General features: G+C 34.4%; 1 protein-coding gene and 1 pseudogene across 1 annotated transcript; one reads left to right on the plus strand and one right to left on the minus strand.

The window, feature by feature from the left end:
• The first annotated feature begins 10,953 nt into the window (after positions 1-10,953).
• Positions 10,954-12,057, plus strand: LOC120141336 (aquaporin TIP4-1-like). Its single transcript, XM_039156249.1, has 3 exons — positions 10,954-11,146; positions 11,236-11,474; positions 11,539-12,057. The coding sequence occupies exons 1-3, from the start codon at positions 11,020-11,022 to the stop codon at positions 11,911-11,913; spliced, it is 741 nt and encodes a 246-aa protein (XP_039012180.1). The 5' UTR covers positions 10,954-11,019; the 3' UTR covers positions 11,914-12,057.
• Positions 12,058-12,170: 113 nt separating this feature from the next.
• Positions 12,171-13,607, minus strand: LOC120141331 (annotated as a pseudogene).
• Between the last annotated feature and the right edge of the window lie 2,745 nt (positions 13,608-16,352).

The following is a 16,352-nucleotide window of genomic DNA, read 5'->3' on the forward strand; positions in this document are numbered from 1 at the left end:
CTTCAATCTCCAGCCGGTTTTATTTGATCGATTTTATTTAATATTTATTATATTTTCAAATAATTGAATACAAGATTTTAAGAAGATTAATTAAAAGTTTTATTTAATACTTACCGTAATTGATATATTTTATATTATATAATAAGCTTTATTAATGAAATATTAATTAAAAATATTAATATATTCGGATAAGATATAGGGATATCCGATTATTTCATATCGGATTCAGATCATGATTTTAGCTATCCGAAATTTCGGATATCCGAATTTTCGGAGCGGATATCCGAATTTGCACACCCCTACTTTGGATCCAATTAGCTATTTTCCAAAATAAACAACCAAGCTTTTTGAGTTTTAGATTTGAATAAGTAAAATTTCAAAATTTGACCATTTTATTATACTCAAATGTAAGATTTAGTCCCTAAATTTTAATTTGATGTAATTTAATCCAACTACTTTTATAATATCATGAAGATGAATTTAGATAACACCATTAATTATGATCAGAATGCTGACGTACTCGTCAAGCTAACATGAACCGTTTGATAATGGAAGCCATGTTTTCTCTCTAAAAGAATTCACATCATAAAAGTATATGATCGGATTATATTACAAGTACTAAATCTCAAACTTGAGAGTAAAAGAGTGACCAAAATCATAATTTGATCATTAGAATATAAAACTAAGCTACCTCGTTATATATTTTAGTAATAATTGAGAGAGGACTATATGGTGGAGTGATCATGATGACCAAAATGACAAAATAGAGGTCAGCTTCTGCAGTGATTGGCCCTAATTTTTATAGGAAAATAACATGCCACTGCAGAGCAGATTTGCAGGTGGAACATGTCAAACTAAAGTTGTTGGGTAAATTACACGTTTAGTATCTAAACTATCAATTTTAGTATATTCTAGTATTTAACTTTCAATTTTTTTAAAATCATGCCTAAAGTTTAGTTTTTATTTTATTTTGGTATCGTTCAAAATTCAATGCTAAGTTTTGAAAAAAAATTAAAAGTTTAGGTACTAAAACGGATCAAAACTGATAGTTTAGGCACTAAACGCGTTTAGCTTTTAATAGCGGGTACTAAAATGAAACAAAAACTAAACGTTATGTATGATTCTAAAAGAATTAAAAGCTTATGTACTAAAACGAATTAAAATTAATAGTTTAAATATTAAATGCGTAGTTTACCCAAGTTGTTTTAGATTACTAGTTATTATTTCAATCGTACATATTAGATAACCGAGACTTTCATAAATTGTTTTTGTAGGTAATTAAATAAATTGTAGTGATTATGACAATACGTGGGGCTTAATTAGTACTATATGGTTATATAATTAGTGAGTATTAGTTCAAGTGGTAAGCAGTTTAATATCATTTAAGTAAGGTCTCGAGTCCAAGTCCTTGTGTATGCAGAAAATCCCTGGGAGAATCACCCATCAAGATCAGATGTGCGACTTGGGTCGATCTAAATTAGTCAACGCAAAACTTTGGAAACGCGGGGGACAATTTTTTTTTTACTTTTAAAATTTATAGATGTCTCTTTTTCCCATATGTAATGGGATAAGGGAAGGTAAGATAGTAGGTTGCCCCAACACTAGGTTAAGAGCAGCTTCCGTAGGAGACCTCTGAACTATGAAATGTCATCCATGAGACTCGATCCCACGACCTAAGATTAAGAACCTTGTACTCTATCAACTGAGGTATATGGTATTTTTTACTTTTAAAATGTATTTTTTAAATTTTATATCAGTGTATACTTTACTATTGATGACAAAGTCAACAAAGTTCTGCTTCTTCCAGGACCTCAGAATTTTATCTAAACGATTGATGAATAAGAAAATAGATAAAAAAGTAAAAAGAATTGAAGCGTGCAATTGTTATAGCATCGGATTATGATTCTTTATAATTGTTCATTTTGTTGTTTAGGAGGATGATGCCGTTTATCTTTAACCCAATATTGTTATTTATATTTGAACTAAATTTTAATTGTATTATTTTTATTTAATAATTTATTTTTTAATAGTTTTGGGGTTATTGAGAAATATTATTTGTTAATAATTTTTTTAGTCTATTGACAACACGTGTACATCTTACAAATATAACTACTTGAGTTTGAATCCTCTAAGAAAAAAATGGTTTTTTACTATTGAGATTATTCAATGATTCTTCGTGATAGAGTGAGACCAGTAAATTGTTATAAATGCGAAGAGATGTGTTTAATATAGATATTATATTTAAAATTATATGTTAAAAAATAAATAAAATTTATTTTGTTATTAGTTAAAAATGGGTAAATTACGTATTTAGTACAAACTATTAGTTTTGGTTCGTTTTAATGTCTAATTTTTAATTTTTTCAAATCATACCTAACATTCAGTTTTTGTTTCATTTTAGTACCCGCTGTTTAAAAATTTAGTTTTTATTTCATTTTAGTATCCCATTCGAAATTTAACGTTAAGTTTTGAGGAAATTGAAAGTTTAGGTACTAAAATGGATCAAAACTGATAATTTAGGTACTAAACGGTTTAAGTTTTTAACGGCGGTTACTAAAATGAAATGAAAACTAAATGTTAGGTATGAGTTGAAAAAAATTAAAAGTTTAGATATTAAACTGAACCAAAATTGATAGTTTAGATATTAAATTCGTAGTTTACCCTAAAAAAGTTAAGGTCACTATTTGGACGTCAAATATATGCTTAAAAAGACATGAGTACGAAGAAAAATAAGATAAAGAAGACTGCACAAACTCTTCACTACTCCGACGTTAATTTCGGGCAGCATTAGTTTATGTATGTGACAATCTTGGGAGTTAGCTTTTGATTTGTTTATTTATTATAGTGGTGAATTATTATCTTCAAAGTGATGGATTCAAAACAATTTTCCTTTCCCTTCATTTTCATTCGTTGTCTTTTTATTTTTAAGGTTTTGCTTTGAATAATTTGATCGACTTGGGTCACACATCTAGTTTTGGTGAGTAAGTCTTTCAATGAGGATTTTCTGAAGGCTTAAAAATACAAAAGGTGCCCTACGTATGCCCGTTTTTTCAGTTTAGTGCCTAACGTTTTTTTCGTTCTAGTTTGGTGCCTAACGTTTCATCCCGTCACTCAAAATGGTCACGCCATGACGGACCGTTAGTTTTCTCCTTTAAGTAACACGTGCCACAATCTGGTAATTTTAAAAATTACTTTTTAAAAATAAATATTAAAAATATTATTATATTTATAAAAAAACCCTTATTTCTTTTAAATTACAAAAAAACCCAAATCCTAACACCGAAGCTTACCCACGGCGGCGGACAGCGAGAACGCGACTACGACGTGACCCACCGGTTGGGGTTTGAGCGGATGGCGACAAGGAAGCTAAATATGGTGGCGGTGAGGCGAACGGAGGTCCGAGGTGGCCTGAATAGTCCAAAATCCGAGGTGTTGGGGTGAGTTTTCGGCAAAACTTCAAGGGCTCGATTCGGTGAACGGCGACGACTATTGTAACATCCCAAAAATCGGGTTAGTGACCAAAGTGCAAGATTTTAAAACTTTGTAGTCAATTTCAAAGAATTGAGAAGTTTAGAGACTTAATTAGAGTATCTGTGTAGGATTGAATAATAAAGTTTGAAAGAGGAATAGGTATAATGGCCATTTAGTAAGGGAGTGAATTAAAAATTCGTTCTTTGGTATTATTTATACACGTGGAGAAAGAAAAGCGAGGTAAAAGAAATATATGGAGATTTGGTTCATCTCTCTTCTTCTTCTTATTCTTCTTCTCTTCCCGTGACTACATGAATAAGGTAAGTTGGTCTCAAGTTGATTATTCATGTCATTTTAAAGTTGGTTTTGATTCTTGGAATGTTAAGAAAGCTTAAGGAAGTTAAAAGAGAAGTAGAAACTAAAAGATGGATAAGTTATGAGGGGATTTGTAAAGATGATTTTTGAGTGAATGTATGAGAAATGTTTAGAAATTGGATTTAAAGGTTAAATTTGACTTGTCAAGGATCTAATTAAGAAGTTAGAAGTAATAGAAGTGGATTAAGAACATGTTGAATAATTGGTATGATTTTTTGTTCTAAGTGTTCTATGGGAATTTTGGATGTGAAAGTGTGTTAAAGTAATATAAGTTAGTTTTAATAAGTATATTTGAGTTTAATGATTTGAAAGGAGTTAAAAGAGTGGAAGTTAAGTAAGTTTTGGAAAATTTTCGGGTAAAATAAGTAAGTTCTGGGCAAGGGGTATCGGTACTGGATGACCAGTACCGATACTTCAGAGTAAAAATAGGTGATATTTGGGTTTGGGTATCGATACTGGAAGAACAGTATCAATACCATAAGGTAAATTGTATGAAATCCTTTATTCAGTATTGATATCGAATGAGTAGTATCGATACCAGTGAGCCAGTATCGGTACCATTTTGAAGATGAAATTCCAGAATCGAAATTGAGTATCGATACTGAAGATAGTATCGATACCATAGTGTAGAAGTATCGATATTGTACCTTGAGTACCGATACTATTCAAAGTGAAATAGTGAATTAAGTGTTTCGTTTAGTTTAAGTTATTGGCGATTGATTTATAGTATTATGAATTTCGATATTTATTTAGATCGTATATTGGTGTAGATATTGATCGAAAGCAAGATTCAGACAATTCAAAGTTGTAAGATCGATCTAAGGTGCTAAGTGCTTAGCTTGGACGAGGTGAGGCTAAGGTGAATGCATATTATATTGTATATGGTATTTTATGGAAATAAGACTTGCGATGAGTCTATTTCCAAGGTCTGATTTCATAAATCTAGGAATGCAAGCATATTGTTTATATGGTTTTCTATGTGTACATGAATACATGTTTATAAGGTATATGCATTGTTATTCGTAAACCATGTGTTGCATGCTATCTTATGTGAATATGAGCTATGTGAGTACATGTCCATGTGATATAATCTATGTGAATATGATATATGTTAATACATGTCTATGTGACAAGTTATGTGAAACTAAACTAAATGAATATATGGAACTAGTATATAAGTGACGTGATATAATATAAGTGATTATGTGAAACTGTGAGATAAGCTATATGCCATTGATCTACGAGACTATATGAAAATGTGTACAGAAGTACAGACATAAGTTTATATGTTATACATATTGTTATACATAAGCCATGTGTTATATGTTATTCTATGTGCAATGTGATCTATGTGAACATATGAAAATAAGATATAATCTATGTGACATAATCGACGTGATTACTGGTCTAGGTGAAATAAGATATAATAAATAATATAAATGGTAAAGCCCATAGTATGTGACATGAGAGCTGGGGGTATAATTGGCATGCCAAGAGTCAAGGGTTACGCGGTCATTCGAGACAATCCTACGCGGTCCTTCGAGACATTTCTACGCGTTCCTTCGGGACATCTATGTGGTCCTTCGGGACATTCTATGTGGCACTTCGGTGCACTTCGGTGCAAGTTCTACGCGGTACTTCGGTGCAATTTACACGAGCTGTGGTGACAGCATTTGTGCACAACCTCAATGCACTCACATATCTTTAGTTCTCATAAGTGTACCATGGGCTATTAAAAGAAATAACATAAATAAACTGAAGTAATGTTATGTGTTTTTCTTTCTGAAATGTATTATATGATGTTTATTAATGTTAAGTACCAAATTATATGATGAAAAATATTAATAATAATGATAAGAATGTTGATGATGATAATGATAGTATATGTACATGTATGTATTTTGTTATATGAAATGTTCTATGGTTTTGTATGATATCATTGTATGAAATATTCATGCATTGTTAAGTATTTAAAGTTTTCATTATACGTTTTATATGTCTCACTAAGTCAACGACTTAGCGTGTGAATGTTTCACACATAGGTTCTGAGAAGAAAAATGAGCAAATATAGGCAAGTCAGGTCAGATTCTCCTTTCTAAAGATCAATCAAAAAAATAATTGAATTGTATGTATTTTGTTATACTGATTTTAGTTGGCATGTAATTAAAGATTTGAGCCGGATATGCTCTGATTGATTTTGTAAAACTATATGATTGTATTTAATGTAAACTGGTTTAGTTTTATTTTAATGTAAATGTGAATTTTCAGTTATCTTGTAAAAGTAAACTATTTGGAAAGTCAATGTGACACATCGGACTCATATCCGGGTCGGATATGGGTTGGGGTGTTACAGCTATCCACGAATTGTTTTGGGGGGTTTTGAGATGACGACAACGAAGAAGCTAACTATGATTGCGATGAGGCGAACGGAAGTCTGAGCGACTAGAATCGTCCAAAATCCGAGGCGTCAGGGTGAGTTTTATATCCCGAAATTGGAACATCATAAGCCAGAGCTTGCACTACCTCTCCTCCGATCCATTTTCAACTGCAATGCATTTAAATCAAATAACATAAATCAATGAAATGTTAGTGAAATCCATATTCATATGCATGAACTAACTTTGCAACTTATGGGTAAGTTTAAAACAAAACCATGTTAAAATATCAACCAAACATAGCATATCATGTCTTAAATTAAAACTTACGACCCATCTGGATTAACCTCAACACTTCCAAAGAATCCACCATGATCAAATCCCAATACAATTCGTGGATAGCCATCGTCATTCGTCGGAATAGAGCCCTTGAAGTTTCACCAAAAATCTATCCCGACGACTCGAATTCTGGACGGTTCCAATCGCGTCGGACCACCATATTTAACTTCCTCGTCGACGTCCGCTCAAATCTCAACCGGTGGTCACGTTGTAGTCTCCATTCTTGTCGTCCGCTGCCGTGGGTAAACTTCGGTGTTAGTTTTGGCCTTTATGTAATTTAAAAGAAATAAGGGTTTTTTATAAATATAATAATATTTTTAATATTTATTTTTAAAAATAAATTTTTAAAATTACCAGATTGTGGCACATGTCACTTAACGGAAAAAACTAACGGTCTGTCACGGCGTGACCCACTTTGAGTAACAGAATGAAACGTTAGGCACCAAACTAGAACGAAAAAATGTTAGGCACTAAATTAAAAAACAAGCATACATTGGGCACCTTTTGTATATTTAAGCCTAATAACTCGAACCTGAAACATTTTTTAAGCGATATCAAATTATTTACCACTTGATCTGATTTATTTTCGAACCCTTTCACCAAAAAGATTAGCTTTAATTTTTCAGAAACAAAAAAAAAGTAGTGATTTATTCTAAATAAAGAAAACACCTAGTTAATTATGTTAATTTTTACCATACCTAGTAAAGTCATTTACAATTGATGATGTTTTTGTGAATTTTGTTTCTATATTATTTACTTTTGAAAAGTTTATTATTAAGTGATTGTTGGGTGAAAAAAATAAGCGTAAATTACAAATTTCATCATTAAACTTTACCTCTCTCCTATTTTACTCACTAAACTTTAAAAATTTTTAATTTCATCACCGAACTTAATATATTGGGTTTTTTGGTCACTGAACTTTATTCTCTCCTATTTTGGTCACTCCGCCGTTAAATAGTTAACAACACTAAAAACGACACCGTTTTCAAAAAACAAAATTTTCACCAAAACGACGTCGTTTTGCATCTGTATAACAACCCATTTTAACATCATTAACTATTTAATGATCGAGTGACAAAAAAATCCAATGTATTAAGTTCAATGAGAAATTAAAAATATTTAAAGTACAATGAGTGCAATAGGAGAGAGAGTAAAGTTCAATTATCAAATTTGTAATTTACCCAAATATAATTATTAATTATAGATAATTTTATATTAAATTATAAAAAAAAATTGTTTAGTGTCAAAATAAAATTAAAATAAGTTTATATATGAAAATGAATAGAATAAAAATATGAGGTGTCAAATAAAAAATTGTCCTTTTGATTAGTTTTTTTTCTCTTTTTGATTAATATAGTACGTGTTCTAAAAACTCTCAACTATTTAATAAAAAACACCTAAATACGCTATAGTCTTTGCTGCTCAAATATAAGATCTGTAGAAATAATAATGATTCATTTAATCACTAAAATATCTTATAATTTCTATATTCGAATCCGAAATTTTTATAAATAATAATAATTTTTTTAACCACTAAAATATCTTAATTATGTATTTTAGTTAGTCATTCTCCGTCCTTTATAACAAAATATATTTATTAACCAACATGCCAAGTGGGTAATATTTTACAAAAATCATGGTGTCAAACAATTTTATTAAACCAATAGCCATGAAGCAAGTCAACGGGCAACAGCGAAGTTGCAACGTATAGATACGCCAAAGAAAATAAACGAGGGCAAATTACAAATAGCATACTTGAACTTTTATAACATTCCGACTTATTGTCACTAAACTTTAAAAATAATAATTAAATCACTAAAATTTCAAATTACTCTATTTTTAGTCATCTCACTATTAAATAATTAATGGTGTTATGCTTAGGCATCTGTTTTTTCAAATTATAAAAAGGCCTTAAATCTTTCTTCATTTTTGTTAAAATAACCTTACAGTCCCTTTAATTTTCCAATGATGGATTATATTCTTCCAAATTCCAAGAGGTAGAAAAAGAGTAGAAGAGTTATATATCCTAATTTTACATTGATTGTATAAAGGAGATTGTAGATCAGAATTATTTTTCTTTGAATTTTGATTGGATTTTAAAAGTTTTAAAGATAATTTTAGAAAAATTTAAACTAATAGAATAATAAAAAAATGATAAAATAAATTTATCGATATCTAATACTGAAAGAAGACTTTAAAAATAATAATTTAAAGATCAACATCACACATGAACGAAACTTTAAGATTTTCATCTTTATTGAAAAGAAAAAACGTAGCTAACAAGTGGTTTCTAGTATGATTATCAAGTGAGTCGATCACGAGTTGGACAATGCTCGACTTGTGCTCCTTACAAATTGATTTGTGCTTGATTCGACTCAATTTGTTAAGGTTTCGAGTCAAGTTAACCCGAATTGAACTTGTTATCAAATTTTGACCGAGTCGAGTTCAAACTGATCACGAGATGCTCAACTCATTAAGCACCCCTAGTTTCTATATCAACTAAATGAAGTCCACAATAGCATAAAACCGTTCAAGATTGATTTGCAGAAAGCTTTCGATTCTATTAGCTGGAGGTTCTTGTTGAATGTTCTTAGAGCTATGGGGTTTCTTGCAAGGTTTTGTGGATGGATTGAGACTTGTGTGACTACCCCTAGGTACTCAATTGCTCTGAATGGCAGTCTTGTGGGGTATTTTAGGGGTGCTAGAGGTGTTAGGCAGGGGACCCATTGTCCCCTTACCTTTTTGTAATTGTTATGAATGTTCTCTCTAGATTGCTTGATGTTGCGGCTAGGAATGGTATTTTCAGATTCCATCCAAAATGTAAGAGAATCTCCCTCACACATCTCTGCTTTGCTGATGATCTGCTACTTTTTTTCATGGGTCTATGGATTCAGTATTAGGATTTAAAAGCATCTTAGAGAAATTCTATCATCTGTCTGGGCTCAAGTTAAATTCCCTGAAAATCAAACTCTTTGTCTATGGGATTAATAGAGGTGATTTAGAGCAGATTCAAGTAGTCACAGGGTTTAGATCTTGTAATCTTCTATCAGGTATTTGGGAGTTCCTCTAGTGACTCGTAAGCTATCAAGGAAGGACTGCACTGCTTTGCTGGAGAAAATTAAGGATAAATTGAGGATGTGGTCAAGCAGGAAATTGAGCTTTGGGGGGAGACTCCAACTTATTAAAGTTGTTCTTTTTAGTATCTTTAATTACTAGAGTAGCAGTTGGTTCTGCCTAAGGGTGTGATTCAGGACATTGAGAGGTTGTGCATGAGGTACTTTTGGAAGGGTAATGACTCCCCTGCTCGAGGTGCAAGGGTCAGTTGGTGCCAGATTTGTTCTATCAAATCTGAAGGTGGCTTGGGGCTAAAAAGTTTGATTGGCTAGAATAAAACCTGTTGTTTCATGCTTGTTAGAAATATTTTGGCTGGTGAGGGATCATTATGGGTTACCTGGATTAAGGCGTATTGCTTTAAACTTGATGATTATTGGAATGTTGAGAACAAATCCCACTTTAGCTGGATACTCAAAAGTTGATCAATCTGCGAGGGGAAGCCAAAGATTTATTTTCTGCTTCAGGTAATTGGTCACAAATTAGGGGGAGCTGGATTTGGAACACATTCAAGACAGGAAGAGTAAAGTTGCTTGGCATAAAGTTGTTTGGTTCCCTGCTCACATCCCTAAGTTTTCTTTGATTGCGTGGATGGTCATCCTTGATAGGTTACCTACCAAGGATAGACTTTGTAGGTTTGCTATGGTGACTGTTCTAGTTGTGGACTGTGTGGCGCTGATCTGGAATCGAGGAATCATCTATTCATGGTTTGCCTTTTTCTAGGGGGCTTGGAATGCTATACTAGTTTTGTGGGCTGTAAATTCAGTGGCCTAGTTGGGATCATATGTTTGACTAGCTGGTCAGGAATCTGAAAGGCAAATCTGTTAGTGCACATCCTTAAACTTTCATGGACTGGTTTTGTTTACTTCATTTGGGAGGAGCGCAATCGCAATGTTTTAGAGGTGTGATGAGTTCAATAGATTCTATTGTACATACCATTCAAGAGGCTGTTAGAATCAAGTTACATAGACATTACATGAATAGGCTAGATATTTTAATAGTCAATTATGTATTGATTGGGGTCTATTCTAGATGTTCTTCTGTACTTTGTAGCAGCTTGCTGCTTTCTTTGGATGATAACAAATTTGATTATCCAAAAAAATAAAAGGGAGTAATATAAAAGTTAATGATTAAATTAAAAAAACTACAATTTAGTAACCGAAAACAGGAATACATAAAAAGTTGAGCGGTGAGATTTATAATTTTACTAATAAACGAATACTGTCGAAACATTACACTTGTGCATATATATAGCTCTGTCATCGAGCAGAGAACAGGCAAGCCAGCTCCCAATTATCTTAAAGCTGCTAAGCCAGGCTTAGTCTTTTGATACTCTCCGGTGATCACCATGCCGAAAATCGCCTTGGGAACTACCCGAGAGGCTGCTCAGCCTGACTGCATAAGAGCGCTTGCTATCGAGTTTATCACCACTTTCTTCTTCGTCTTCGCCGGAGTCGGAGCAGCAATGACAGCCGGTAATCAAGCATTCATCCGCTTAAATTTCAACGCTATCATGAATCGACATCCTTTTTATGTTTTTAAAACGTTTTGTGATAATTAACAGATGAGTTGGGAGGAAATACACTGGTGGGGTTGTTCGCGGTGGCGGTGGCTCATGCTCTTGTGGTCGGCGTTATGATATCGGCCGGACACATATCCGGCGGCCATCTCAACCCAGCCGTCACGATCGGGTTGCTATTCGGCGGCCACATCACGGTGTTCCGAGCTATCCTTTACTGGATCGATCAGCTGTTGGCATCTTCAGCTGCTTGTATACTTCTCAAGTATCTCACCGGAGGACTGGTAACGTCGATTTAATTTGATATTCCAGTTATTTCATTGTTTAACTCATTTGCATATCGTGCAGAACACTCCGGTTCATACGTTGGCAAGTGGAATGGGGTTCCTTCAAGGCATAATATGGGAGATTATCCTGACATTCGCCTTGTTATTCACAGTGTACGCCACAATGGTGGACCCAAAGAAAGGATCCATCGATGGACTTGGTCCGATGCTCACCGGGTTCGTTGTTGGTGCCAACATCTTAGCCGGTGGAGCTTTCTCTGGTGCCTCGATGAACCCGGCTCGGTCATTCGGACCGGCTTTGGTTAGCTGGAACTGGACCGATCACTGGGTTTACTGGGTGGGACCTCTGATCGGGGGCGGCCTTGCCGGCTACATCTATGAGAATTTCTTCATTCTCAGGACTCATGGTCCGCTTCCCCATGAAGATGGGTTTTAAGTGTTTACTATATTACATAACATTATGGTCTCTTTGTTTTGTCTCTCAACGTATTTTAAGTTTTTAGTGTGTCTGGTTCCTCTATATCTTTGTTTGATAATCTATTTTACGAATTAACGAATAATATTTTTATATATTTTAATTCATTTATTAAAGTTTAGATTGCATAATTGGATGCATAAATAAACAAATATGTATATATATTTATTTCTCATTAAGATTGGATCTGTAAATGGCCAACATTATATCATCTTTTACTCTTTAGTAGCTGGCCATGTGGAATCATTCACACCACATGCCTATCTAAACATCGTCTTAAAACTACTGGAAATGATTACCTTGAAGCTTCTTCTCGACCCAATTAGGAGACAAGACAGGGTTCATCTCGTACTCCATTGTCGATTTCGTTTTGGAATCATTTCTCTCTGCAAAATCGAAACACACTTTCTCTTCGGGCATAATTTTAACTCTCCACACTTTAAATGTCTGGTCCAAACTGGCACTGTAAACCAGAAACCCCATCACGATTTTCTCCATCTCCAAACAAGCCGCCAAGCATCGAACCGGTCCTCTATGGCCGTCCAACACCGCCAGACATTCATGGAAACAGCTCCCCTCCTCTCTTCTCCAAACCCTAATCGTCGTGTCCTCGGAGCCGCTGAAGACCAACCTCTCGACAGCCGCCAAACATAGAACTGCAAAACGATGTCCTTGTAAGAAACCGCCATGGTTAAACCTACCCGACATTTTTTCCTTCTCCCAGAAGTTGATGGTCCCGTCGGATGAGCCCGAGTAGAGGAAACAGTTGTTGAATGTCGTACTTAAGGCCAAGGCATTGACCGGGGATTGTTGGAATTTTAGTGTCATAGTTAATGTGTGGGAGTTTTCTCTATGTACTCTTCTCCATATCTTCACTGATCCATCGGTGGAACAAGTGAAAACACAGCCATCGTCTTGGTTTACGACGACGGCCTTAACGTTGCTTTCGTGTGCCACGAATGAGTCGACGCATTTCTTGTCCAAAAGCCGCCATGCTTTTACTGTTTTGTCGTACGATCCGGTGTACAAAAGCCCCTCGGCGTGGTAATAAGCCATGCAGGAAATGCAATCTTTATGTTGTTGGCTGCTTGTTTTTGGGAACTTTAGAAACGAGGTTTTTTTAGGGAGTGTCGCGATCTTCTTGTAGCTGAAATTATCCGAAACCGTGTAGTTCCATATCCGGACCTTACTGTCTTTATGTGTGGTGAAAAGCATGTTACCGTATGCGAAAATGGCCCGGACTTCGCCGGAACTCGCCTTGATATAACCCCGCTCGGTGCAGTCGGGTTGCCTCCACGCCCTAATACGGTTGCTATCGGATCCGGTGAAAGCTAACCCTTTCGAGAGCTCTATCGAGTAGATGTTCCCCTCTTGGCGAGTGAAGGGAAGCGATGCAATGGTATAGAAGAGCCGGGGACGGTGTTTGAAGAGGGGTGAGCGTCCACGGCGATTCGGGACTACCGGGCGGGAACATCGAGTGTATGGCGGCGGCACTCGCTCGGGGGCTCGAAGCTCGTCCGGGGCTGAATTGGAGATCTTGATCGTGCATGTCTGCATAACGAGTTCTAATGGAAAGACGAGGAGGTGATTGGGATGGATTGCTTTCTTCATCCATGAAACCATGGAGGATATTTCTCCCATAGAATTCCATGGCAAATATGATATTGCGAGATCAGAGTGAAAACACGTGAGAGTTGGCTACAGATATATGGGATACGCATTGATGGTGTAGTTATATGAACTTAATTTGGTGCGTTGGGTTTATTTTTGATGACCCAATGGCACCATTAAAGAAGACGTGCTAATACATGACGACAGCCATCATATATATATATAGAAATACGTTCATTGAGTTTAAGTAGGAATCAGTTTAATATTATTTAAGTAAATTTTGAATTTAAGTACTTGTGTATGTAGAAAATCTCACTTAGATATTTGTCCATCAAAATCAAATGTACGGTCCGAATTAGTCAAGGTGAAATGAAGCTAGGATTTTGTTACTACAAGGACCTATACAGTATTTTTACCAATATATATCCATTGTGTTGGTAAAATCCGAAAGTCGTTCCAATCATTTGAAGGTAAGATCCTCTGTAGAAATTCCAGCTCATGGGTCATTCATTCAAGTACACTGTATTTATACGAGTACAATGGGTGGTTCCTATCATTTACCATTGTTCAAATATTAGGTAACCATCCTAACTACTGGCATTAACTGTTTTAGTAACTAGGCTGCCCACAACAAGAAACATGAGTCCCCAATTGTTTCATTGTAGAACTAACACTGCCATGCACAAAACCAGAAATGAATCATGTTTGGCTTAATTATAAAATAAGAGCCCAAACTATAATATTTTTCTCAAAAAGGTGTCCAAACTTTCTGAATCATTTATGTGCCTAACGTTACAAATGTTACCACTTTAGGTGTCCGGGCCGTAACTGATATTAAATTATGTCGTTAAAGGACGCGTATCACGTATTGGTAATTTTAAAATTTTTATTTAAAATCAAAAAATAAATTTATATTAAAAAACACAAAATTAAATACTTTAAAAAAACTCCAAAACTTTAAAAACTCTCATTTCAACTCTTAAACCCACACCTCCCTCCGTCCTTTTCCGGTGATGAAGCTCCACCCGACTATCGATAACCCTATGAAATTGCGACCAATCGACGGCTAATCAATGACCAATCGATGTGTGTATCCCGACGAACCCTACACAGCAAATAGCGACCCCACATGATCTCGACAATCAATCGACAACAAGTATGGCGACGTATGACTAGGAAGATGGCAAAAATGACGTCGTCGGGTTAGGGTTAAGGATTTAGGTTTTTAGGGATTTGTTTTTTTGGTAATTTAAGAGAAATAAGGTTTTTTATAAATATAATATATTTTTAAAAAAATTTAAAATTATAAAAACGTGACATGTGTCACTTAACGGAGAAATTTAACGACAATTACAGTCCAAGCACCTAATGTGGTAATGTTTGTAACGTTAGACACTTGGATGATTCAAAAAAAGTTTGGGCACCTATGTAGAAAATGCATTATAGTTTGGACACTTATTTTATCATGTTTTTAATTAATAAAACATGATTTTAAGATAATTACTTATAAATTTGTAAAACCAATAAAAAATAAAAAAAATGAGACGAATAATTGTAGACACTCATTTTCATCCAAGTTTGAGCTTTTTATTTATTTATTTTTATTATAGTAATATAGTATAATTTTTGAAAATGTTTTTGAAAAATATAATATAAAGTTTTCAAAAAAATATTTTTTGAAATATATATTATATAGTTTTTTAAAACGTTTTTTTTAAATTATGTACAATATATAAGTTTTAAAACATTTTGAAAATTATATAGTATATAGTTTTGAAATCATTTTGAAAATATAATATATAGTTTTTAAAAAAATATTTTTTGAAAATTTATATAATATATAGTTTAAAAACATTTTGGAAAACTTATATAATATTTTTAAAATCATTTTTGAAAATTATATAATATATAGTTTTGAAAACATTTTTAAATATAATATATAGTTTAAAAAATATATATTTTTGAAACATATATTATATAATCTATATTATTATTAATATTTATTTTATTTTATTAATCTAATCTAATTTAATTTAATTTATTGTTATTTTTGTCAGGGTCCAAACGGGTCCAAATCCAATCCATATTTCAGTCCAGATTGGGCCTGAATCAGCCCATCAGAGGTTAGGGTTGCAATCGTGTAGGGTTTCATTCAACCCTCAATAGAGCCGCAAAATCAGGAGATCAAGGGTCACGCGAAACGGCCGGACGTCGGCCGAGGATCCAGGGACTGAACCATCCCGGGATTTCAGCAGTAACGTTCATGACCTCACAACCATCGGAACTGACCATCACCGGTGGGGGTATAAATACCCCACCACAGATCGACTGAAAAGAACGGAACTCACGAGAGAGCCAACCAACCACTAGAACAGTACCCATTACGAACAAAAACAAACAATACCAAACAGTAAACCAGAACCTCACCAACAAGAGCAAATCGAAACACGACCAACCAAAACCCAAAAACAGTCGAGATACACAACATCAACGACAAGCCAACGTCAACAGAGAGCCAAAAACGAACATCCAACCATCCTAAAAATAAAACGGTGAGACCAAAGCCCCACAACAAAAACACAAAGGAAATACGCAAGGAAAACCGAAAGCCGAGGTCTCAACCGAGAAGGCAAAAGGTCGTCGGCGAAAAAGGTACAAACAGAAGCTTTCGGGCTAGATTGGCGGGGATTTTGGGGATTTAGGCATCGGGATAGCGTTTTTGGGGTAGAGAGGAGTGTTTTGAGTGATTGGGGTGTTATCGGCCGCCGCGGCGGTCGGCGGGTGGCCAG

The sequence above is a fragment of the Hibiscus syriacus genome, unplaced genomic scaffold (genome assembly GCF_006381635.1).
Source record: "Hibiscus syriacus cultivar Baekdansim isolate YM2019G1 unplaced genomic scaffold, ASM638163v2 tig00110796_pilon, whole genome shotgun sequence".
Classification (NCBI taxonomy): Eukaryota; Viridiplantae; Streptophyta; class Magnoliopsida; order Malvales; family Malvaceae; genus Hibiscus; species Hibiscus syriacus.

Coding starts and splice junctions, on each gene's coding strand:
- LOC120141336 (XM_039156249.1), top strand. CDS start 11,020: ATGCCGAAAATCGCCTTGGGAACTACCCGAGAGGCTGCTCAGCCTGAC. Junction 11,147..11,235: donor CGGAGCAGCAATGACAGCCG/GTAATCAAGCAT, acceptor GATAATTAACAG/ATGAGTTGGGAGGAAATACA. Junction 11,475..11,538: donor AGTATCTCACCGGAGGACTG/GTAACGTCGATT, acceptor CATATCGTGCAG/AACACTCCGGTTCATACGTT.